At 45.0% G+C, this 25,134-nt stretch overlaps 1 protein-coding gene across 1 annotated transcript in view; it reads right to left on the bottom strand.

The window, feature by feature from the left end:
* Positions 1-8,597: 8,597 nt before the first annotated feature.
* LOC119165530 (uncharacterized) overlaps positions 8,598-25,134 on the bottom strand; it is a 70,402-nt gene continuing 53,865 nt past the window's right edge. Inside the window, exons 4-6 of the mRNA XM_037417682.2 lie at positions 25,114-25,134; positions 12,335-12,388; positions 8,598-9,538 (exon numbers count right to left, since the gene is read on the bottom strand). The exon at positions 25,114-25,134 is cut by the window's right edge and continues 222 nt beyond it. Of these exons, the coding sequence (XP_037273579.1) occupies positions 9,456-9,538; positions 12,335-12,388; positions 25,114-25,134 (158 nt within the window). The 3' untranslated portion in view covers positions 8,598-9,455. The remainder of the gene's footprint in view (positions 9,539-12,334; positions 12,389-25,113) is intronic.

Raw genomic sequence — 25,134 nt, 5'->3', positions numbered from 1 at the left:
CAGCTGGCAAGTGCGATGGGGCGATAGGAGGCCATGTCCAGAGGCGATTTGCCTGGTTTGAGTAGGGGCACAAGGCGGCTGCACTTCCACGAAGGAGGAACCAAACCGTTGCTCATTGTATACAGCTATAAGGGCACGCCGAGCTGTTCGTCCTATGTTAGCAAGGGCCATGTAAGTGACTCCATCGGGTTCAGGCGATGGCAAGCGCTTGCATGCTGCCAATACTGCCTGAAGCTCCTCTAGAGAAAACATATTGTCCATCCGAGTGTCTCTGGACACCGGCGCGTTTCGTAGGTTACTCATGATGATCCCGGACCCCTTGTTTGCAACCCTGGCACAGAAGTCTTCCGCTACATCGATTTCACGCCGGCCTTGGTGGAGAGCAAGGCATTTGAACGGACGATTCTGTTGTGGCAATGTTGGTAGGCCGCGGATTTTTCTCCATATTTGAGACAGAGGTTTGTGGGAATCAAGCGACTCGCATAGTGACTTCCATCGTTGCGACTGTAGTGCATTGATTTGACGTTGAATCTTCTTCTTTAGACGTCTCGCTTTCTTCAAGTCGTAGATGGATTTCGTGCGCCTATAACGTCGTTCGGCGCGACGACGGATTGCGCGAAGTCGCTCCAACTCCACCTCATATTTGCGAAAATCTGGCAAAGGTCTACATTTAAACGTTGCCTCTTGAATAGCGGCCTTCATTATATCTTCTAGGCTTTCAAGAGAACGTTCTTGGTTTCTCTCGCATTGCTTCTCTGTGGATCATCTGTACTTTGACCAGTCTATCCGTGAAGTGGGCGCGATTTGCGACATGCTCTGCCCCTTGATTTTTATATAGGTGGGGATGTGGTCACTGTCATGCGTTTCATTGTCCGCAAACTACTGCACCTTGGTGTTCAGGCTACTTGACACAAAAGTTAGGTCGAGACAGCTACTATATGTCAGACCCCGTAAAAACGTGGGAGTGCCGTCATTTAAACAATATGCTTGGTGGTCAGATGCAAAGGAGGACACATCTCTTCCCCGATGGTCCATCTTCTGGCTTCCCCACAGGGGGTGATGAGCGTTAAAATCACCGGTAATAATCCATGGCCCAGGTGTCGCTGATATAATAGCGCTTAATCTTGCTGGGTCGAAGCGGCCTGAAGGCGAAATATATACTGCCACAAGCGTGAAGTTCACGTTCTTACGCTTAACTGTCAGGCACACGTATTGGTTGCTGTCGTCCGGTGTTACTCGATGCTCAATATATGTGAGTTCGCACCTGATGTAAACAATGACCTTTCTGGTTTCGTTACGGGTTGCAGATCTGAAAGCCTCGTATTTAGAAAGTCGTATAGCATTGTGAAGACGTGGTTCACAAACTACGATAATTGGAAACTTATTCTTGAATCATATGGTCAAAAATCGAAATGCGGGTTTTAAGACCTCGAGCATTCCATTGGAAAATTGATGCCTCTTTCACTTGTTTACGGAAGGCCTGCAGGGAAAGAGCCATGGTGCTTCTGTAGATTTGATAGCACCGGATTCAAAGCGTCCAATATTTGAACAGCGCTTTGGGCAGCCGGAGTCTGAATATTATTCAGGAGTACTCGAATTGTCTTCATGAGGGTCTTAATCACGTCTATTATTTCGTTATCTTGACTGTCACGACTTGCTCGCTCTGAAGTAGCTTTCAGTGGGCGATGCTGCCGCTCTACTGGCGGCGTCACTGACGGCAGCGCTGGCCATGCGTAAGCGCCAATGTTTCTTGCGTCTTTCTGAGGATGCTTGTTGTTGGCACTTGTTGATGCTTGTGGTGGTGAGTGCGTGATATGGGGTAGCGGTGTATCCCTGGCGCTGGCAGAGGATGTCCTAGGAGTTTTCCTATGGCGCGAACGCCGACGTCGCACTTTGGCAGCAGCCTCCCTGTGGGTAGAACTGTCTCTGGTCATCTGCCTCAGCACTTGCATTTCCTTCTTCACATTTTGGCACTGCTTTGATGACGCCTCGTGAGGACCTTGGCAATTGCCGCATTTGCGATGTTCTGCCTGGCAGGCTTCCGTGTTGTGCGACTCCGAGCATCGGGAGCACACAGCAGAACTTGTGCAAACAGCACTCACGTGTCCTGTTTACAGCACTTCCGACACTGAAGAGGTTTCGGCACGAACGGCTGTACTGTGTGTCGAAAATGACCAACTCTTACTTGAGTTGGGAGGCTGTCACCCTTAAAAACTAGTTTCACGCATCGTGAGTTCCCGAGACGGCGGGCTTGCAAGATTATAGTAGCTTCCGTCACTGATTTGATTAGAGTGGGAAAATCAATATCGCTGATAAAAGTGTCAACGTCGTAGATAACGCCTGCCCTAGAGTCCTTGCCATCTGGTATGAAAGAACGTACGTTGACGTTCCCGAGCACAATCACCTTGGTCAATACGTTGAGAGCAGTACGTTGCGTAACGTCTATCGCCAGAACGTTCTTGCGGCCATTGATTCTCACGTCCGTTATTTGTCCCGGAACGAGCGCCTCAAGTGGCATAGACGTGACCTGGCTATTAAGTCGGTTCATGCTGTCAGCGGCATTCAGCGGGACAAACAAAATAGTGTGAACCGATGGCTCTTGAATATTCGTGGTGGCCTTACTTTGGGAAGGAGATGTCGTAAGCAGCCCCCTCTTCGCCTTTTGTCTTGCCACGGGCACAAAATCACTTTCATCGAAGCTCTCATCACTGGTCGTAGAGTACAAGAGCGTGTTCTCACTGTCGACGTCACTTGGGTGGCCGGAGCGCTTTCTTAGAGTGGCCTCAGACGATGTGGGACGTATGGGTGGAGGCCCTGGTGATTCTTCGTCCATTTCCGCAGGTAGAAGAGCGGCGTCTTCCACTATCACCAAAGAAAACGAGAAAAAATAACAGAGACTGAAACCAACGTTCCACTCAGGAAAAACGAGCACAGAAGTTGGTGTTATTGAAACGAGGACCACTTTACGAGGCGATGATGTGAATTGTGAATGTTATACGCGACGTTCGTTATAGCGTATTCCTTCGAGGTAGAGTAACCCCTTCATATAGCTCCCTAAAATTTAGCCATACAAAAGCAAAATTTAATACATTGCCATAAAAGCTCAGCTAACACTCGAACCACAATAGACGCACACCCAACGTAACGCCTGTATCACAGAGGTACATATGAAAGGCTTATTGCTTTGTTGTAAACCGAATATCGAACACACCAATGGACGTTGCACTGACATTACGCCTGCATAGAGCATTTTTCCAAAGAAGTTTTAACACCTGCCATAGATGTGGGGCTCAATACCTGAATTCCACGCAAAACGTTTGCTTTGGGTTCCAGCTTGCATCCGTTTTCTTTTATTGTGACAGCAATTATCTGGACAGTCTCCGCTGGTTCACTGAATTAAAGTGGCATTTGATGTAAGCGGCAGAGTAAAATAGGAGGAGGAACGTTGATTCACACCGTGTGCATTAGTTTTGAACTTTGAGAATTTAAACAACCCCTTTCATGTACCGATTCGCATCATTGTTGCATTTGTTTCGGCATCAATTATTACTACACGCGTTCCAGTGAAAATCAGTCAGCCGCAAAAGTGTCTGGAGAACCCTTGAAACCGGCGACCCAGGGACACCCAGTGCGCAGAATCTGTCCGAAGAAATTACCGATATTCATGTTGTACAGCGTTTGACAGAACCATTATTTCTTCCCTGTAAACCAATGTTTTACCATGCCTAGAGGAAAGTGTGGCTGCCTATAGAGCTCCACATTCAAAACAAGATTTGCCTTCTAGCAGTTTTGTTTTCAAGCTTTCGCTCGAAACTTCAGGGCGGGAGAAGACTAGGCAGTCCCAACTGCGTCAACATTAAAAAAAATTGGCAGATCCCACGTACAGTGGGAATCGATGACATGCGAAGCACGGATGAGGTAGTTTTATATGTCACATTAAAATCGCCAGAAGATTACGAGGAGCAAGAATGTAGTACAAAGTAAACACAAGTGCACATGTTGTGTGAACTAAGGTATCTAGATAAGATACAAGTGTGTTGTTTATAGTCACGTAATGACGGCACCACTAACGTGTGCCGTATCAGCCCCAGCAGTATCAGGCATGTAAATTATGCTGTACATGACTTCATGTCGTGATTATCATGTTTTCGCGTGGCATTTGTGTTCGTCGTCCATTCGGGTCCCATAATATCAAATTTGGAATATGTAAAGCTAGCAAAACGGCCGCCAGCGTACTATGAGCGTAGCATGTATAAATGTTTTGCATGACACGAACATCTTGGTTATCATATTGTCACGGGGTCGTGACGTGGACGAATGGAGCACACTGCGAGTCAAATAATAAATTGTGTATTTGGGCAAACCTATGCCCAGTAAACGAAAATCAGACTACAGTAGCAGTCTTGGACTGATAGCGGCGAACGGAGTTCCTACCGTCGATAAACTACTGACAAGCGGCGCAGTGCGTCGGCATTTATAATCTTGCCATCGAATGTTCTAGCGTTATCGCTGGCGGTGACGTAGGTTCCAGGATAATCTGTACAGTTAATGGAGTGGGCGGGATTTTATCGAAATGATCTACTACAGTCTTGAAGCTTCTCGAAAACTGTAGGCGTGGTTTGCACTGGGAATTGTGTAGTGTATTTGGGACGATAAGAAAACTTGAGGAATGCAACGTGGCAATATTTGAAAGTCTCACTTACCTTTGTCGTCCATTCACGTCGCGTGATACCACATTTTGGTATATGTGAAGCTAGCGAAACGGCCGCGAGTGTGTCATGAGCGTGGTATATAGTAAAGTTCCCACCTGGCACGAATGTCATGATTATCATGTTTGCACCAGTCATATACCTTTGTCATTCATACACGTCACGTAATTCCAAACTTTGTATATGTGAAGCTAGCGAAATGGACGCGAGTGCATCATGAGCGTTGTATATAGTAAAATTCCTACCTGACATGAATGTCGTGATTACGATGTTTGCACAGCTCATATACCTTCGTCATCCATTCAGGTCACGTAATGCCAGACTTGGTATATGTGAAGCTAGCGAAGCAGCGACAAGCGCCATGTGAGCGTATCATGTATTCATCCTTTACATGACACGCATATCACAATTATCATGTTTCGACGTGTCATCTAAAAGTTTTAGGGTACTAGGGTGGCAATCGCTATGCTATTTTGTGTCATTCTAACGAAAAGCAAGGTATCCGCTCAACTATTGCGAGGAGTTTCATGCCAATTGCTCGTGCAGTGGCTGACGATGATGAAGAATTAAGCCTGAAGTGAGTATGCGCGAGAGTTTATAGCTGAACAAAAACAAGTTTTTTGTTTTGTACTGGAGCATTGGACGACCCACTCGTTACGCTCTTCGGATTGTGCGACCACTGCTTGTTCTTTCGCTTTTTAAAATGCTCTATAACTCGTATTACCGCGATTGCTTTCCCGGCATCATGCCTGCCTAACGCAAGTTTGCCAAAAAGTCCCTAGCCCCGGCGTGGCTCAGTGGTATAATACTGGGCTGGCACCCAGGACACCCGGTTACGACCCCACTGTGTCATTGGTACTAGTTTTTTTTCAACTTCACTCAATCTGGTTACGGACACCATCGGTGGTGGTGGCGGCGGAGCACTATGGTGGTGCGCGATACCCTAGTTGTGATTTTAAAACGGCTTTCACTGTTGAAGAAAAACCTGAGAAGAGGAGGAAACAGTGCACAGCACAAGCGCTAAATAAGTGCTAGTTCTTTATTCCTGTTTTCGATCAAAATATGATGTCTGTAATACAACACGAACTATACAACCCGAACAGGAAGTATTATTTAAGTACAGGAACTCTTATTCGGCAGAAGAAGACACGAGCCAATGCATCTTAGATTTGTAGAAAAGCGATTGTGGGTATTGCATCCTGCAGTTGTAGACATATGTCAGTAGTAACATAGTTGCCCGATTGATATACTAGGCACATCGAATACGGAAATTCTATTCTGTTTTCAACGCCAAAACTGAAACAAAATGACAAATATTTCACATTCATTGATAGACCCTAAGAACCCAAAGGAACCTTACATAAGGGGGATGGAATGGAACAGTTCATATGAACATCTAAAGGTGTAATATAAAGCAAAACAGGCAACTTAGCAAAATGGAAACTGGTAGTAGTGCACTGCTTACTCGTTGGGCGTGCAAGGGAAATGAACTGTTGTTAATCGCTGAACGGTGACACTTTATCATGCCCCTAGTAAGATGGTCACCGCAGAATCCTTGTTGCCATAGGCATGGCTTCACTCCAGGGCAATAATTTCCACTGCACCAATTCTTTAAACGTCCTTGCTTGAAACCTACATCATTTTACGGCATTTTCTACGCTATGCCAAAAATAAACTTACCTCATTGGGCCTGCATATTCAGGCATCGTAACAACATGGCACGGATAAAGAATCAAATTAAGGGTAGAAGTAGGTATTAGTGCCTAAATGTTTAGGATTTTCTTTTTATTGCCTTATTTATAGTATCCTTGAATGCAGCATGGTGAGTTATTTCGGCTGTTTTATTTGGAAGACGATTGCATTATAAATTGGATGGGTATAAGCATGGACACTGTAATTGTAGTGCAAAAGTTTTTTCAATTGTAAGTTAGTTATTGATATGTGGGAAAATCGCTTTAGCGTGCCACAGAGAATGCACTTGATTGTAGAAAAAGGCTCATCAAAATGGCTAACAAGCGTATTTGTCTTCTAGTCTGCAATAAAGAGAGCCCTATGTTTGATTGCTGTGAATAATTGCCTCTAATAAAACGCTCTGCCTTACTTATCGAAAATTCTAACTAGTTAATATTATAAGCGTGGTACGAATACCATATAAATGAGGTGTGCTTAAGTCTCAAGGAAAGTATGGTAGTGTGTGGAAGAAGTCAGCCTGACAAAGCGTACGAAAAAAAACCGAGTGTTTTTCGTGCTGCAGAAACAACAAAAAAACATTGGTTTCCCAGGACTAATTCGTGGAAATATGAACACCTAAATATTTAAGCGATATTTATCTTTCTAGGGCTTCCATTAAAAATTTAGGTTGCTTTGTAATATTGCTATAGGCAGTAAATCTAATAAGCTTGATAGTATTTGTGCTCATTTTCCACTGGAAACACGTGCCCTTTGCTTTGTTGTGCAATAAAACAAAAGCGTCCGATTGGTGGGGCATGCGTGGAGCACGGGCTTGCGATACAAATATGTCGATTCACAGGTGTTGTCATGTGGCCCGAGGACTTGCATGCGTTTGGCTGCTTCTCATTCAATTAGCACTCATCTTTTTCTTGTCCCTCTGTCGTCTTTTTGTTCTAGTGCTATAACAAACGTCATGTCAAACCAACTAGCCCAAATCACCACGCTTCTAAGATCATTCCACAGTCGACATTATTTCCGAAGTGCTGATTCACTTTCTGGGCACTGATAGCTCCAGCAGCCGTAGCGCGTTTCGTATAGTCATTGATATATGGGGTTTAACGTCCCGAAACCACTATGATTATGAGAGGCGCCGTAGTGGAGGGCTCCGGAAATGTTGACCGCCTGGGGTTCTTTAACGTGCACCCAAATCTGAGCACACGGGCCTACAACATTTCCGCCTCCATCGGAAATGCAGCTGCCACAGCCGGAATTCAATCCCGCCACCTGAGGGTAAGTACCCGAGTACCTTAGCCACTATACCACCACGGCGGGGCTTTCATATAGACATTGAGGATTCGGACTGTTCGATACCTTAAGGTTAGCTGAGGACTCGCGTTAAAAGCTGCGTCACGCAGTAGTAATGAATTTTCTTTTTGCCTGAAGTGTGGAACTTACTTACTTTTACTTGAAGTAAGTAAGACCTTTGTGGCTTGGGGAGGTAATCTTGACTCCCAGAGATCGGGAATATGCATAGGTTCTTCACTGACTCTGATTTTAACCAAAACTTTCTGGGCAAGCTTGATTTATCCATTCAAAAGCCTCCATTAGGATTCACAGTTCACGTATTCAGAGACCTTGATGATATTCTTGTGTTCACTAGGTCCTTCAAATTTAATTGAATTTTTCAAGGTTTTAAAAGGAACAGGCACGAAGCTTAACTTTTCTCCAGAATCGCCGCGTCTACAAAAACGGCAAATTCTAGATAATAACTTGGTATCGACACCCCAGCATGTTTTCTGGTGCTATTGTCCTAGAGCCAGAACACCTATAGCTAATTATAAGTCGATCTACTCTAAGCTGGGGAAAAGGAGTGTCGTTAATATGAGTTTGAGTTTTGTTCTGGAAAAAGCCTGCCAACGCCGAATGAAGATGTGTTGTGACAATCTAGTAAGTAAACTAGAACAAGCAGGGTAACTTAATGATGTCATCACGTCAGTGTGTAACAACATGATTAAGAGACTGAAAATCGTTGAGAACCAGTTAAGCTGTCGTGGTGGGAGCAGTAAATGTAAGAGCACTAATTCCTTTTCTTCATAGGACATTGAATGAGTTGAAGCAACTTGGTAAGTCGATGTGCTTTTCTCAGCAAAAAATAAACTGCAGTCAATTTCTTAACGCATGCGCAAAGAATTTTCGCAAAGTCGTGTGGGTGTCGTGTACAAGACTTCTTTTATTTGTAGTGAAAGATACATAGGAAAGTCGGGACGGTGCATAAACATTCGTCTTAGAAAGCAAGATTTCTCTTTAAAGTCCTTAGTGGCAACGCATCTTGCGGTTTTTTGCAGAGAGTGCGGCTTCTATCCTGTTTTTCAGGACACTAAAGTTGTTTTTCGTTCTAACAATCAAATAACTCGTGAGTTGATGGAAGATCTTCATATAAGAAAAAAAATCAGATCAGTGCGTCAGCCAACCTTCGGTGTGGCTACAGGATAAAGAGTTTGCCTTCCTAGATTATGTTTCTGGTTATTCCTTCTGCTTTTCTTTGCTGACTGTTGCCGCGGTGGTACTTCTTGCCTTCACACGCGTGCGTTGTTCTTGAATACGTACATATTCTTCTCTGTTCAATAAATCTTTTATTTGCGAGAAAGCATTTATCCCTTGTTCTTTTGTGTTTCTTCGTGCTTTGAAACAAGAGTTACACCATGCACATTCAACTAGCCCGGGTTTCACTTCTGTTATCGCGCCGCAAACAGCACACTAGAGAATCCACTCAGCTAACTGTGTTCTTGTGACGTCCCAATATACACGCCTACATTCGCCTTAACGTCTTTCATAGCATGCGTGGTCAATCATCGGAGCTTCGAAAACTGGAAATTTCGAAAACATGCTCTGGAGCCCGATGTGCCACTCACAATGGTTCAGCTACGATTTCTTTATAGGCATACGGCAAGCCAGTGAGACATCTACGCACAGACCGCAGCGTGTCGTGCGATGTGCGGCAGGAAGTGCGCAGCCACAGCAAATTTTCACCACATTTGGAATCCGCACGTGTCATTTTCCCGCTGTGATTCACTGTTAACGGGCTGTGGCGGGTAAGGTGACGATGGCGTTGACAAAAATCACACCAACGGGGATCCAGGATAGCCATCCAGGCCCACCTATGCCGAAGAACAGAAAATAAATCAGTGAATTTCACCCTGAATATAAAACTCAAACTATTAGGTTGAACAAAATAAGGTCGTCAAAAACAAAGGTTCGTGTGCTGTTGGTTTCTTTCGTCTCAGCACGGAACAGCTTTATCATTACACTGACGTCCTTCAAATGTAACATTCATAAGTAGGTTCGATAGTTTGAAGTTTGTGTCTGGTTTTCAGCACTTCTGGGCTATAAATATGTTTTCGTAACGTAGAGCGAAAACACTGAGAAATTTTGAATGATGTCTTGGTTAGTATGTGAGTCCTTCCATTCTTTGAAAACGTATGACCGGCAAAGCTGTTAAGCGCACCACACGGATGGGACGTTTAGCAAACGCTAAATATGACTTGTATTGTGACATTTTTTCCAGTTGTCATGTTTATTACTGAAGCCGTTCTTAAGAGTATCGGTGCTATAGATGCTCTACGTGAGCTGAGTTTTACTGGAGGCAACAGGAAACAATTATTAATGTATTATTTCAGTATCAAAATACATTCAGTAAGTAACTTGATTGCCCAGAAAACGTATTTATTTCCGCTATTATGCTCCTTGCTAGTTGCGCTCTCTTCTAAAAGTATTTACCTCATTATGTTTCACGACTATCTGCGCCATACGGCTGTACTAGCCGCATGCGGTGATATTTTGTTAGTGAAAATTGTATTTTCTTTTATGAATGGATGCTATGAGCATCCTCTTTATAACGGGGCGGGGACTTGTGTGCCAACAGGGTAGAAAAAAAAATAAAATTGTTCTTTTTATGCTAGCCTAATGCCTTATCTACTTCAAATAATTCAATGTTAATGTAACAGAGAAAGATATAAGCTTGTCTTCCATCTCTCTGCCTCTTCAGGAATGATGACCTCAGTTTCTCACTTTTTTTGTCCTTTGTCTCTGTTTTTTTTTGCCACCAGTACGCTAACTGTCTTTTACTTGCTTAGATCGCGGCCGTGTTGAGTTTTATATGTTTGTGCCTCAAACCCTAAACCTCATGTAAGCTTGTACCCACAACTTTGATTGGGCAAATACTGCCGCAATCAATCAAAACATGTTCTTTCGTTTCGTTAACTGCCCCACAGCATGTACGTTGTTCTTCTTCTTTACTGAATGTCGCGTCATGACTTCGCATTCTTAGGTACCCCACCTCGCTTCGTACAGTATAAAAGCACTTTTCCTTGAATTAGCGTAAAACCTCTCCCGCCTTATTTCGTTCTTGCTCTTTCAGTAGTTACTAAAAGCCGGCTTTTTTTTCATCGCCGTCATCCAATAAATTCTCTCCGCCTATCGGACTATTCTTTTGATGCTTTTTGTTGCCGTATCGCCCACACTGCGAGCGATATATTTACACTGTGAGCCCATCTACTCTCCTTCATTTTTCTAAGCCTCTCTTCAAATCTCAGTTTGCTCTGAGCTTCCCTTACACCAATGCCTGTCCATCCAACATCTCTCTTTACAGCCTCATTCGTCGTCTTTCCGTGACCGCCCAAACAGAGACGCCCCACAGATTTTCATATACATCCATTCCTGATTGCGATTCTGACTTCATGCGAACCATTGCATTTCCAAATGTGAGCTTTAGAACCATTACGCCTTTCTACGAACCTCAAAGCACTTTGTACCTATTACATCCACATAACGCTATGCACTTCATTACTGCACCATTCTTCTTTTCCTTTTCTGCCGATGTTATTCTGCATCTCCCTCATTTTTTCATACTCCAAGGTAGTTGTACTGATTTCCCTCGGAATTTCTTGGCCCTTTATTGAGACCACCTGGTCAATGTGATCATTGAATACCACCAATCCACATTTTGTTGCACTAAGTCCTAGTCCTAAAGCCTCGTCTTCCCTTGCACAGTTATACCAGCTGCTGTATATCATCTTGACTGTCCGCAAATAGGACAGTATTGTCTGCATAAAATAGACCTAGAAGATTCTTCTCAACCATCACGCCAGCCTGCTTGTGTGACAGGTTAAACCCCATGCTACTTTCCAGCACTTTTCCCATCCTCACCATGTACAGCATGAATAACAGCGGGTACAAAGAACATCTCTACCTCCGCTCCTTGTTATTTTCAGCACTGTCATTGCTACTTATCACTTCCCAGTCTATGCAAACTGTAATTTATCGGTGTATTTTGCTCAAAAGATGTATACAGTAGTCACATATGCCACTTCCTTCAATATGTCCCACAAAATTCTCTGATTAACGTTGTTATATGCCCCAGTGATGTCCAGATAAGCTACGTGTATAAGGGCCTGTTTTCTATTTTAGATATTTTTATACTCTGAGCAGCAAACGGGTTATCGTCTAGCCGTCTGTAGATTCTGAAGTTTTCGCAAAATGTCGTTTTTCTTTGCCCATGTTTCTATTTTCAATTTTACTGCCTGCATCGCTAACCTGTATAGCACAGATTTAATGGTTAGCGGTCTATACGAGCGAATGATGACCTTTTCTTCCTTGCCTCTATAGAAGAAGTTCATTCTACTCTTCCGCCAAATATCTGGTATTTCTTTTTCTTACAAGCACTTTTGTACAGATTTTATTTTACCCTATGTAAGGTCACTGGCGGTTCCTAATTAAGTTGTTTAAGTAACTAAATAGCTAAACAGGAACCGATGACTGACAAATAAATGTGTGTAATATTAAATAATTGTTATCGCCAATTTTTTACGATTGTGGTAGAAAGCCAAGGTACAAGTGCACCGCCTGTTGCAGTGTGGATAGAAATAGCAGCTTAGGTACATTACCGCCAGTCGCACCTTTATTGAGTGATGGGGACCCTCCATGCGGGATGCCAAAATCTGCTGGGTCCCCTGCACAGTGCAAAATACAGGTCACCTGTAAACATAGTCAGTATCACATTGCACTTAATCGCATCAATAAAGTATAGGCCATCTTTGATGAAATGTGTCCCCAACTGTTGCTATAATTGCTTCAGCAGAGCACACGAATGTTCCATTATCCTATCCCTTCTAACAATGTGCATCATATCAGAAATGTTTTAGATAGGGAGAGTTTGTCATCCATGAACCTAGCCTCTATCAGCACGGTAGATAAAAGAAAAAAAACATGACACAGGCGTAAAGAGAAGGCCCTAATACAATGTAAGTACACAAATCAATTATACCTGAATAAATAGCCGGTACAAAAACTTGTCGTGGGAGGTAGTGGCATGTGGGAGGTAGTGGCAGTATCTGGCCACTACCTCCCACATGCTTACGTCAAATAACTCACGTCCCTCAGTCCCCAGCAGCTGCGAAGCAACTGACCATGGCGGCGGTCAGATCTGCAACGCAGCAGAGGGTGCTAAGAATCTCTGGATCCGGACAGGCCGCCATTGGAACCTGAACTTGGCAACGTTTAATGCTAGAACCTTATCTAGTGAGGGAAGTCTAGCTGTACTATTCGAGGAGCTAGAGGGTGTTAAATGGGATATAATAGGGCTCAGTGAGGTTAGGAGGACAGATGAGGCCTATACGGTGCTACAGAATGGGCACGTCCTTTGCTACAGAGGCTTGGCAGACAGAAGAGAACTGGGAGTGGGGTTCCTAATTCACAGAAACATAGCTGGCAACATAGAGGAATACTATAGCATTAATGAAAGGGTGGTAGGTATTGTAATTAAACTGAATAAAAGATACAAGATGAAGGTAGTACAGGCTTACGCGCCTACATCCAGCCATGATGACGCTTCAGTTGAAAGCTTCTATGAAGACGTGGAATCGGCAATGAGTAAGGTAAAAACACAGTATACTATAGTGATGGGCGACTTTAATGCAAAGGTAGGGAAGAAGCAGGCTGGAGACCAGGCAGTAGGAGATTATGGCATCGGAACTAGAAACGCCAGAGGAGAGCTACTAGTAGAATTCGCAGAACGCAATAATTTACGTATTTTGAATACCTTCTACCGAAAACGAGAAAACCGCAAGTGGACATGGAGGAGCCCTAATGGCGAAAATAAGAACGAAATAGACTTTATAATGAGTGCACACCCTGGAATCATGCAGGATGTGGAAGTGATTGGCAAGGTACGATGCAGTGACCATAGAATGGTACGGTCTCGAATTCGCCTAGACTTGAAGAAGGAACGACAGAAACTGATACACAAGAAGCCAATCAATCAGCTAGCACTGAGAGGGAAAGTACAGGAATTCAGAGTGTCGCTGCAGAACAGGTACTCGGCTCTTAGTGAGGAAACCAACCTTAGCGTAGATACAATGAATGATAATCTGACGAGTATCATTACGGAGTGTGCAGTGGAAGTTGGAGGCAGGGTAGTTAGACAGGACACTGGCAAGCTTTCCCAGGAAACAAAGAATCTCATTAAGAAGCGTCAAATCATGAAAGTCTCAAGTACAACTGACAAAATAGAACTGGCAGAGCTTTCGAAGTTGATTAATAGGCGTAAGTTATCCGACGTAAGAAGGTATAACATGGAGAGAATTGAACACGCTCTGAAAAACGGAGGAAGTGTCAAAGCATTGAAGAGGAAACTTGGGATAGGCAAAAGTCGGATGTATGCACTAAGGGACAAAGAAGGCAAAATAACTACCAATATGGATAGGATAGTTAAAATAGCGGAGGAATTTTACAGAGATCTGTACAGTAACCGAGACAACCACGACCTCAATACTATAAGAACTAGCAGTAACCCAGATTACACCCCACCAGTAATGATAGAAGAAGTCAGAAAAGCTTTGGAGAGCATGCAAAGGGGCAAAGCTGCTGGTGAGGATCAGGTAACATCAGATCTGCTGAAAGATGGAGGACAGATTGTGTTAGAAAAACTAGCCACCCTGTTTACGAGGTGTCTCCTGACGGGAAGAGTACCAGAGTCTTGGAAGAACGCTAACATCATCTTAATACATAAGAAAGGAGATGACAAGGACTTGAAGAATTACAGGCCGATCAGCTTGCTCTCTGTAGTATACAAGCTATTCACAAAGGTAATTGCTAACAGAGTAAAGAAAACATTAGAATTCAATCAACCAAAGGAACAAGCAGGATTTCGAACAGGCTACTCAACAATTGACCACATTCATACTATCAATCAGGTAATAGAGAAATGCTCAGAGTATAACAAACCCCTATACATAGCCTTCATAGATTACGAGAAGGCATTTGATTCAGTAGAAATATCAGCCGTCATGCAAACACTGCGGAATCAGGGCGTAGATGAAGTATATATAAACATTCTGGAAGAAATCTACAGGGGATCAACTGCTACCATAGTGCTTCATAAAGAAAGCAACAGAATACCAATCAAGAAGGGTGTAAGGCAGGGGGACACAATTTCCCCAATGCTATTTACCGCGTGCTTACAGGGGGTTTTCAGAAGCCTAGAATGGGAACAGTTAGGGATAAGAGTCAATGGAGAATACCTTAGTAACCTGCGCTTCGCCGATGACATTGCATTGCTGAGTAACTCGGGGGACGAATTGCAACTCATGATTACGGAGTTAGACAAGGAGAGCAGAAAGGTGGGTCTTAAAATTAATCTGCAGAAAACGAAAGTAATGTACAACAACCTCGGCAAGGAGCAGCGCTTCGAGATAGGTAATAGTGCACTTGAAGTTGTAAAAGACTATGTCTACTTAGGGCAGGTAATAACCGCAGAGCCGAACCACGAGATTGAAGTAACTAGAAGAATAAGAATGGGGTGGAGCACATTCGGCAAGCACTCTCAAATTATGACAGGTCTTTTGCCACTATCCCTCAAGAGGAAGGTATATAACAGCTGTATCTTGCCGGTACTTAGCTACGGAGCAGAAACCTGGAGACTTACAAAGAGGGTTCAGCTTAAATTGAGGACGACGCAGCGAGCAATGGAAAGAAAAGTGGTAGGTGTAACCTTAAGAGACAAGAAGAGAGCAGAGTGGATTAGGGAACAAACGGGGGTTAAGGATATCATAGCTGAAATCAAGAAGAAGAAATGGACATGGGCAGGGCATGTAGCGCGTAGACAGGATCACCGCTGGTCATTAAGGGTAACTGACTGGATTCCCAGAGAAGGGAAGCGGGTTAGGGGGAGACAGAAGGTTAGGTGGGCAGATGAGATTAAGAAGTTTGCGGGTATAAATTGGCAGCAGCAAGCACAGGACCGGGTTAACTGGCGGAACATGGGAGAGGCCTTTGTCCTGCAGTGGACGTAGTCAGGCTGATGATGATGATGATGATGATGACAAAAACTTGTCACCCATTTCGTTTGACTTTACCGAAGTTCACAGGTTACTCTGTGTTAATTTGTTCTAGATCATTAATGTTCTAGATCAGAAAGCAATCCATGGCGTTTAATACAGTGTGTGTCCTTGTTTGATAATGAAACATTTTTCTTATGTTGCTACATTAGTACGTTTCATGACCATATTGCACGTTTTTGAATCTATACAATTGTTGATATTTATGAATCTGGCTAGGTGCATTATAGGTTTCTTATGTTTCATATTCAAAGCCATAATACCAGAAATTTTATTGTTTAACGTTATAGCATTTTATATAAGAAAACAAATTATTATTCACGCACAATGGTGGCCGGAAGAGGATGTAGTGTCGAGTTCCACTATCTCTTAGATATCGCGGCACTGGTATAATATTGTTGCCAACTAATTGCAGCTTTCGGTAAGGCGAACGCTAGCAGTTAACTATTGTCACACCTTGCCAATGTATTCACGTTTGCTTCGACTCTCTGGCTCTTTTTATAGTGCGGTCACCAATAATGACAGTTGCCGAGTCATATCTCAAGGACAATTTTGTCACAATTTTATGCTTTGGTTTACATGCGATTAAGCTTAACCAGGTATATACTGAATATTTAGATTTATTTCCCTTTCCATTTAGCCATTTTTTTTAAATAGAACATTGCTAGAAGGCGCAAATGTGTAATCACGCTCTCGCTAACTTTACTTTTCAAGGAGCTGCAATTTTTAGGTAGTTTTGTGTAACCAAACCTAGTAGTCCTGTTGGACAGCGCGTTGTACTAGTGCGCAGTGTGCGTGTGTATGCCTTCGCTGATCATTGTTATATTGCATATCACTCGTCAACAGGTCGTTGTTTTTATTTGCGCTGCAGTATATTGGTATGGTATCTCTCTTGTGTTTTTCATGAGCACATACTAGGCTAACGTTTATTAGACAGTTATAGCGCAGCGCACCAATATACTTGACGATAGTTTAGCGTTAGCGTGATAGTAGAGGTTAACGGATTAGCGCTACTGTACCGCAAACGTGCGTTGCAGATAGCGCGGCACAGTTTAGCGGGGTTGCGTTTACGAGCCGAATCTGGGGTGGTGGCGTCGCCTAGCGAAGTGCTGGACTCTCTCTGGACTCGCATTCCAAAAGTAAAAAAAAAAGAACGGAGAATTCTCACCTGTATTCTCTCGAGCATCAATAGCCCTGTTTTTCGTAATAATAAAAGAAAGTAACCATGAACTAGGCATAAAAAGGTCAAATGTTTATGTTGCAGATTCGCTTACACTGATCTTCTACTTAGGCCTAGGAACGTTCGAAATGGTAAGCTATCTCTAAGCTAAGGTAAGTTATCTCTAATACTCGGTCGTCAAAGCTACCTGAAGGCAAGCGAAGTCATTTTGCATAATGACAAGCTGCGAAAGAAGTGGACTCGTCCAACACTTACTTTATTTGCAAGTGGGCGTACAAAACCACCGCCACGTTTTACGTACGCTACATAGACCGAAAAAACACGGTAAGGTTAAGTATAAAAAATAGCATGTGTGCGGTTATCGCTGTAGGTCCCTTAGCGTTCTGAGTATGCGAATTTCGGTCTAGCGCTTCCTATTAGCTCGCTATCTTGCTAAGCTATAACTGCTATTAGGCTGTCTCGGTCTTCCGTTTGACAGTTGAGGTTTGCACGCGTCCATGTGTATACTGTCCGTGCATTTACGCGCACCCCAAATATGCGTTCCAGAATGCTCCAGCCAGGCGAAACGAGAGCTTCACAGCAGGATGGCTCAGAAGACTAGCAGATAGTAGGATGCCGATAGGAGAGTAGCACCAAGGTACGTGGAGCTCATATTTTGCTTTGGTGGACTGGTCGTGAGTGGCGCGACGCTGCAAGCTTCAGTATCCATGCATGCGGACTTTCACATAGTGCACGAGCAAAAAAAACTTCGACTTCATTCCGTATAGAAGCTAGGTCTACAATAATCTTGCAAGTAGCTAACGAAGCTTGCATTGATTAACTTTCCTAGAACTCGTCTGAAGGGGATGTATATGAGGGGCGATGAAGGAGGAACAGGACTAACTACGTTGCGGTGAGGATGAATGCTTATTAGCGAAAATCGAGTGCGAAGTATCACCCCCGAAAAAGGGCCTCCTCAATGAAATTCGACGTGCCACATAGAATTCCAGGTACACTCCTCGATGTTCGCGGAAAAGTCATAACTGTCGCTGACGCATGCAGTGAAAAGTATGCGAAGAGCACCCCAGTTTACTTCTCCCGGTCACGTTCACTGGGCGACAGCGGCTCGATTGGCGTAAACATCGCAGTGGTCGGAGCCCAGAATGAGTGCGTGGGGTGTCAAGTACTCTGTAATCAGTGTCGAGCGAAAGAAATATCGACGTACGATGTAGTATAACTGCATTTTAATAATGCACACTTTCCAGTTATGAAGAGACTTAGCCCTGTTATTGAATCTATGCAGCTGATGCTTGTCGCTACTCTCGCCGCTTGTCGCTACTATCACTTCCTCTGTCGGGTGGTCAGCGCTGAATTGCTCCGCAGCAGCACTTACTAAAACATAACACCCTCAAGTCTGCAGCACTTATTCGCGGCGCCGAAAAGATAAAAAAAATTACGCCATCTCCCGCTAAAGTGAACCATATGTTAATGCCAAGAACCAGGCGCTAACGCTTATACAGGCGGCGATGTTGTCACTGGCACTCACCGCGGCGTTTCTCAGGAGAGAAACCTTGGAAGGCGCCAAGAACGCAGTGTTGTAGAGCTGTTTCCTTCTGGAACATGTCTATCATGGCTAATGGCAATGAGAGACAGAAGACGCTGTTTTGACACGAAAACGCGAAGTGCCCTTGTAGCTAACGCACACACTGCGAATTTGAAAGAAGCAACGCTGGAACAGAGCGAAGACCAGAAGACAGCGCCATGTTTGTGTCGCCTCGTCTCCGCTCTGTTCCAGCGCTGCTTCTTCTTTCAAAGTGAGTATGCACCAACCAGCCAAATTTAAGACACACTGCGAGTGTTTAGTGTTCAATAACGCACAGCAGAAATCTCTCACCGCCACTACTTGGAGGTCGAGATCCAATGCCTATATATACAGTATGGCCTGTGAATGGTTATGCAGCGCGAGCAGTCAGATTTTTCAATTGAGAAGCTCGCTAGTAGCAGATGCTGCCTGCACCGGTGTTGCGAGGCGAAAGAGGGGAGCGAAAGAGAGGGAGCACGCATGCTCAATGGGGGTGTAAACGCCGCGAGGAGGGATGCCCAGAAGAGAAAGAGGGGAGTGAGAGCGTAAACTTGTAGACGTTGCCTTTGTCGACCTTGTGAGGCGAGAGAGGGGGAGGGTAGGAGAGGATAAAGAAAGGAAACGTACGCGCATGCGCAGTAAGGGTGGTCACACCGCACATCCGATTGAGCTCGACCCTAAACTGTTTTGCATTTAAAAACGGAGCCCGCAGGTGGTCTCAACTAATATGCGTGGTGTTTGTATTCCTAAAAGAGCCAGATACCGAGCTTAAATTTACAGGCACGTGAAGCAGGCCTAAGCGTCTTTTATTTTCAAAACTTTTGTTATGAAAATAAGTGAATTACTGATTGCAACCCCCAAATTAGCGAAATGCTGCACTATATTGAAACAAGTCAAATGTTGCACCTCAGTCAGGCGCCCTAAATCAGCGACACGTCAACGATCATGACCAAAACAACCGTATTCCTTGCAATTATAAATTTATTGCTTAACAACCTTTGAGGGTCATCATGAGGCGTCAAACAGCAGGCTTTATCCCGTTCAGCGCAGACACGGAGGATAATTTGGCCTAGCGAGTATATTTTTCCGGAATGACACATATAGCATGTACAGCCTGTACATAGCGCACTCTACACGTTAGTGTTAAGCGCGCAAGTAACCAGCTTTTCTAGTCACTTTATACGCTACCGCAGGGAGCACAAAAGGTAACTGCAGGTTTTTGCTATGCGGGGCGGCACCTTGAGGTAGTTTTAAGGTCTGACGAAGTCGGCCTGACTACGAGGCCGCGCACGCCCCGGACACGCAAACTGAGAGCCTGAAACGTGATTCACGAGGTGAGTCTCCTTTCTTGTCTACAAAGCTGTAGCTCCGAGGCCTCAACACGTTGTTCCCGAGGGCAGTCGGTAAGCGAAGAAATGAACTCCACCACAAGGGCATGGCCTTTGACTGGTGCTGCCAGATGTGGTGTTATAAGTCGTGTGCATTTCGCTCAGCCCAGGCTCCATGTTCGAGCAACAACAAAAGAATGACCAGCCTCCCAGATTCAGCGCAGTCATGCAGAGCAGTGTTTGCTTTTGCACTCGTCCGACTGACATGAATATATTGAGCAACAAGGTAATTGTCAATTTCCAGGTACCAATTGAAGCAATCAATCATGAGACTGATGGGCTCATGGTGGTTGACAATTTTTAAGTTAATGCCACGCTGCACAAAATACCGTGCCATGGCAAGTGTATGCAAGACGAGTAGCGGGGAACAAAGCAGTTTATTCAGTAATGCAGCCGAGTACATAAGGAGGCTTGTGATAAGCGGATCGAGTGTTGCACATGAGCATTGGTTGCCGTGCAAGCGTGACTTTCACTCTACTACATCTTCCCTTCTTTGGGGCAAAAAAAGAGACATAACACACACACACACACAAACAAGCGTTGAGGAAATTTTTCGTTTGCAAACATGGATAGCCTTGCTATTTGTGACGTTCTGGCAATGGATAACGTTGCGGCTCTCGGCGTACGCGCTCACTTCTTCGAAGGACCTGAGTTGAGTCTGATGGTGCTACTTGGGTTTCTGCTGGGGACTCGCGGGCAGGCAACGAGACTTCTGTGGCCCTAAGATGTTATCTTGTGCGGCGCAGCTGCTGCCCATTGTCGTAGTCACCACGTAGGATCGCGTGGGCCCTGCAGGACCGACCATTATGGCTGGAGCCCACGTTCTGCTGCGTGTGTCATATACGGACACTCGGTTTCCGCTATGAAGGTCTGGCTAACTCCTTGTAGTTCTGTGGTAGTAGAAGCACTGTTTATGTCGTATTTCTTGCAGTCGCTGATGAACAGCTTCTGTGGGAACTGTTTTCGATTCCAAGTGACAGTTGAGGACCGGGAGTTGGCTTCGGGTGTGACGTCCCATGAGCTTTTGAACTGGCGATTGCAGCCATTCGTCCTTCGGAGTGTTCCACCATTCCAGCAACGCACTGTATTATTCAAGGGTGGCAAACGGGCACTTGTTTAACAGATGCTTAGCTTCCTGAACAGCGCGTTCTGCTAAGCCGTTGCCGCGCGGGTAGTACGGGCTAGACGTACTGTGGTTAATATTAAATTTGCTCGTAAAAGCTTGGAAGTTCGTGCTGTTGAAAGGCGGGCCGTTGTCACTGCACAACTTCGCTGGAATGCCATGCCTTGCAAAAATTTCTGCCCTTGCTTTGATTACTGCAGCAGTGGTGGCATGACTAAGCTTGCGAATCTCAAAGAAAAATGAGTAAGAGTCAACGACTATGAGGGATTCATTGCCTTCGTGATGAAAAAGATGCACCCCGACAACTTGTCATGGCAGAGTTGGTAACTCGTGGCTGATCATGGGAATTCTTGCATTTCTTTTTTTGTATTTGTCGCAAACAGCACGTCTTCGTTACATCTGAAATATTAGCATTCATGCTTGGCCAGTACATTACCTGTCGTGCCCTTGCCTTCATTTTATCTTCGCCACAATGTGCAGCGTGGAGCAGGCCGAGAACTTCTCTGCGCTTTGCTGGTGGAATGACAAGCTTGTTACTTCTGGAAAGCAGCCCGTCCTCGACGTGGAGCTCATACCGGAATCTCCAATATGGCTTTAAGGCATCCGGCAGCTGCTGCTTGCTTTGGGACGACTCTGTACTTGCGTAGCGGCAGAGCTCGGTCATGAGTGTGTCCTTCTCGGTCTCTGCTTTCATGCTGAGTAGCTGCCGATCTGAAACAAGTAACGAAGAAATAGCGTTGACTTGAAAATGTTTCGTTTCATCCACCAGCTCTGTTTTGCGAGGAAAACGTGAAAGTGCGTCGGCCAAAGACTGTTTTTTCCCGTTTTGTATGCCACGGCGATGGGAAATCTTTGCAGCACGAGGCGCATGCGCTGAAGACGAAGAGGGCAATCGTAGAGTGGTTTTTTGAAAATTGATTCAAGTGGCCGATGCTCGGATTCTACTGTGGTTAAATGCTGTCCGATTATGTAGTCTTTGAACTTCATACAGCCATTAGCTATGGCTAGGGTTTCTTTTTCGATTTGTGCATATTTCTGCTGCGTGGCCGTTAAAGAAGAGAGAGAATAGGCTATGGGGTTGTCATCTTGTAGGATGACTGCGCCGACGCTGTACTGACTCGCGACCATTTCACTGCTTTGAACTGGTCAAAGTAGGCTAGCACTGGCGCTGTAGCAAGACTGGCTCACAACTTTTGGAAGCTGTTTTCCTGCGCTTCTGTCCCCGTCCATGCGACGTCCTTCTTAAGCAACAATGCATATGCGTGGATGCAACAGACAGGTTTGGGATGAAACGCGATACAAAGTTGACCATTCCAAGGAATATCTGAAGCTCCTTACGGTTTTTCGGCACAGGTACTTGAATGATGTCTTGTACTCTTTCTGGATCCAATGACAGTCCTTCTGCCGTGTGGGGAGGTGGCCCATGTAACGTACACTGGACTGCAAATATTGGCACTTCTTTCTGTTGAGCCTTAAATTGCATTCTCTGCAGCCTTCAAGCAAGGCAGTGAGGTTTCTGTCATGCTCCTGCCTCGTCTTTCCCCAGACTAATATATCATTAATCACGACCACTACGCCAGCCAAATTTCCCACCACTTCATGCACGGCACGTTGAAAAACCTCTGGTGCCGATGTGATGCCGAATGGCATGCGTAGAAACCTATACCTTCCAAACGAAGTGCTCATAGTGCACACACGCGAACTTTGTTTGTCAAGGGTTATTTGCCAAAAGCTTGAAGCAGCATCGAGCATGGAAAAATATTTGGCTCCTTGAAGCCGCGGCAGTACGTCGTCCAAAGTCGGCATATGATACTGCTCTCGCAAAATCGCCTTGTTTAAATCTGAAGGATTCAAACATATGCGTACCTTCCCATTCTTTATTACTACGACCATGTGGCTGGACCACACGCTCGGCTCTTTCACCTTTGTGATGACGCCATCGCGTTCCATCTCGTCTAGCTTTGCTTTCACAGGTTCTTGAAGGGTGACGGCAACTCTCCTTGCGGGTTTGATGGTTGGTGGTACATCGGGTTTAAGCTGCAGGCGATAAGTGAAGTCTTCATGTTGTCCTAGGCCCTGGAAAATATCATCAAATCCGGATGCCAACGTGTCAGACGCTTTGACGTTGACTGCATTTATGCGTTGTATTAGGCACAGTCTCTCAGCGACTTCACCACTTAGTGTAACTGGCACCTCTTGAGACGACAACAAAAAACGTAACCTTCGTGTTCTGCGTGCTGCTAGAGACAGCAAGGTTTATATTTCCGATTGCTTTTTGTGTGTGACCGAAAAAAGTACGCAAGGTAGCTGAACTGTTTTGTGCAGAAGCCATGAGAACTTTCAAAAGACAGATTCTGGTATGACACAACAGTTCGCTCTTGTGTCTATTTTGCACCTGATCATAGCACCGGCTACATTTAACGTCACCTCCCAGTGTTCATCATTCTTGATCGCGTGAACTTCCAACGTTTGCAGGAAGTATTCTTCGTCGTCGGCCATTTCTACATGTTGTATGTGTCGTCTTTCTGACCGCGTTTCCATGCTTCGAGTGCGACACACGCTTGCAAAATGATTTCTACCGTTATATTTCTTGCAATATTTCCCCATTGCCGGACATCTTCAAGATCTGCGATGTTGCAAGCCGCATTTCGGGCAGGGGGCGGTTTTTGTTGTACCGCGTCAATGCTTTTTTCAGATTCAAAAGAAGCGCTGCTTCGGATTTCAGCGACCCGTTCTTTACTCTGTTCTTTAGCACGGCAAATCTCAACCGTTTTGGCATAGGAGGGATTATCATGGATAAGTCTCTGCTGAAGTTCCTTGTCTCGTATCCCAAGGATTATTCTACTGCGTACAAGCCTATTATTCAGCTCCCCGAATTCGCACAGCGCTGCTAGAATCTAGAGCTCTGTGATAAAATCGTTAAACGACTCGCCTTCTCGCTGGTTTCTGGAACCAAACCTGAACTCGTTGAAGGTGAGGTTTGTGACTGGTTTGTAGTGGTCTTTGAACTTCCGGGTTAGGACATTCAGGTCTTTCTTGTCTTCCTCCTTCTCAAGTTTAAAGGTTCGAAAAACCCGCCTTGCCTCTTCGCCGATGGTCATGAGAAATGTAGCTGCTTGAACATTTTGCGGCTGTGTCTTCAAATTCGTTGCTATTGCGAAAAGTTCTAACTCCCTTTTCCAGATGCTCCAGTAATGGTAAACGTCGCCAGTGGTGTCGAGCGGCTTGGGGGGTTGTAGCAGTGTCGAACTCATGGTTGTGTCTGCAGTTCTGGATGATCCGGTCTTGTCTCGCGGGCTTGGGCGTGCGGGACGCTCGTCCCGTACTGTCTCCGTTAAGGCTGTGGTTACATGGAAAAGCTTGCTGCACGGCAGAAACTAACTGCCGTGACCACTTCTGACACCATGTATGCCAGACGAGTAGCGGGGAACAAAAGCAGTTTCTTCAGTAATGCAGCCGAGTGTATAAGGAGGCTTGTGATAAGCGGATCGAGTGTTGCACATGCGCGTTGGTTGCCGTGCAAGCGTGACTTGCGCTCTACTACAGCAAGGTGGCCGTCAATGCACGCGGCTCTCAGTGGCGTAACATTGGTCCGTGTTTTAGCGTTCGCGCGAGCCCACCGTTGCAGGAGCCTCTGCTCTACACAGACGTGGCCCGCTGCACACCACAGAGGTGAAGTTCCCTTCATGGTCTCTCCTTTGAAGCTCACCGAGCCAGCCTGTTTTTTGTTAGCTTGGTGCCTGTCAAGTTCTGACGTGTCAGAGCCTGAAAGAAAACTGTCAAGGTGTCGGCCCGCAGAGCAAGAAGCTACAAGAACTGGCTGCTCGCGCACTTAACAGAGGTGTGGTCGAGGCTCTACAAGTAACGCAAGCTTAAAACAACAAAAATAAAAACGCGGGGATACTAATCGAAGCTCTTTAGAAAGGAAGCTTATACATGAAAAGTAAACTCATCGCACTGGTAGGTTTGGGAGGTGAGAGATAAAGACCCCAAGGATCACGCATGACAGGTGCTGCATAGTGGACGTTGTGAAGCAAGGCAGTATTACGAAGTACATTAAATAACGCAGCATGCATTTGTTTGACATACCGCGAGTGTACAGGTCGCAAT

This window comes from Rhipicephalus microplus, chromosome 9 (genome assembly GCF_043290135.1).
Source record: "Rhipicephalus microplus isolate Deutch F79 chromosome 9, USDA_Rmic, whole genome shotgun sequence".
NCBI lineage: Eukaryota > Metazoa > Arthropoda > Arachnida > Ixodida > Ixodidae > Rhipicephalus > Rhipicephalus microplus.
The sequence above is the reverse complement of the archived record's forward strand: the minus strand, read 5'-3'. Positions and strand labels throughout refer to the sequence as shown.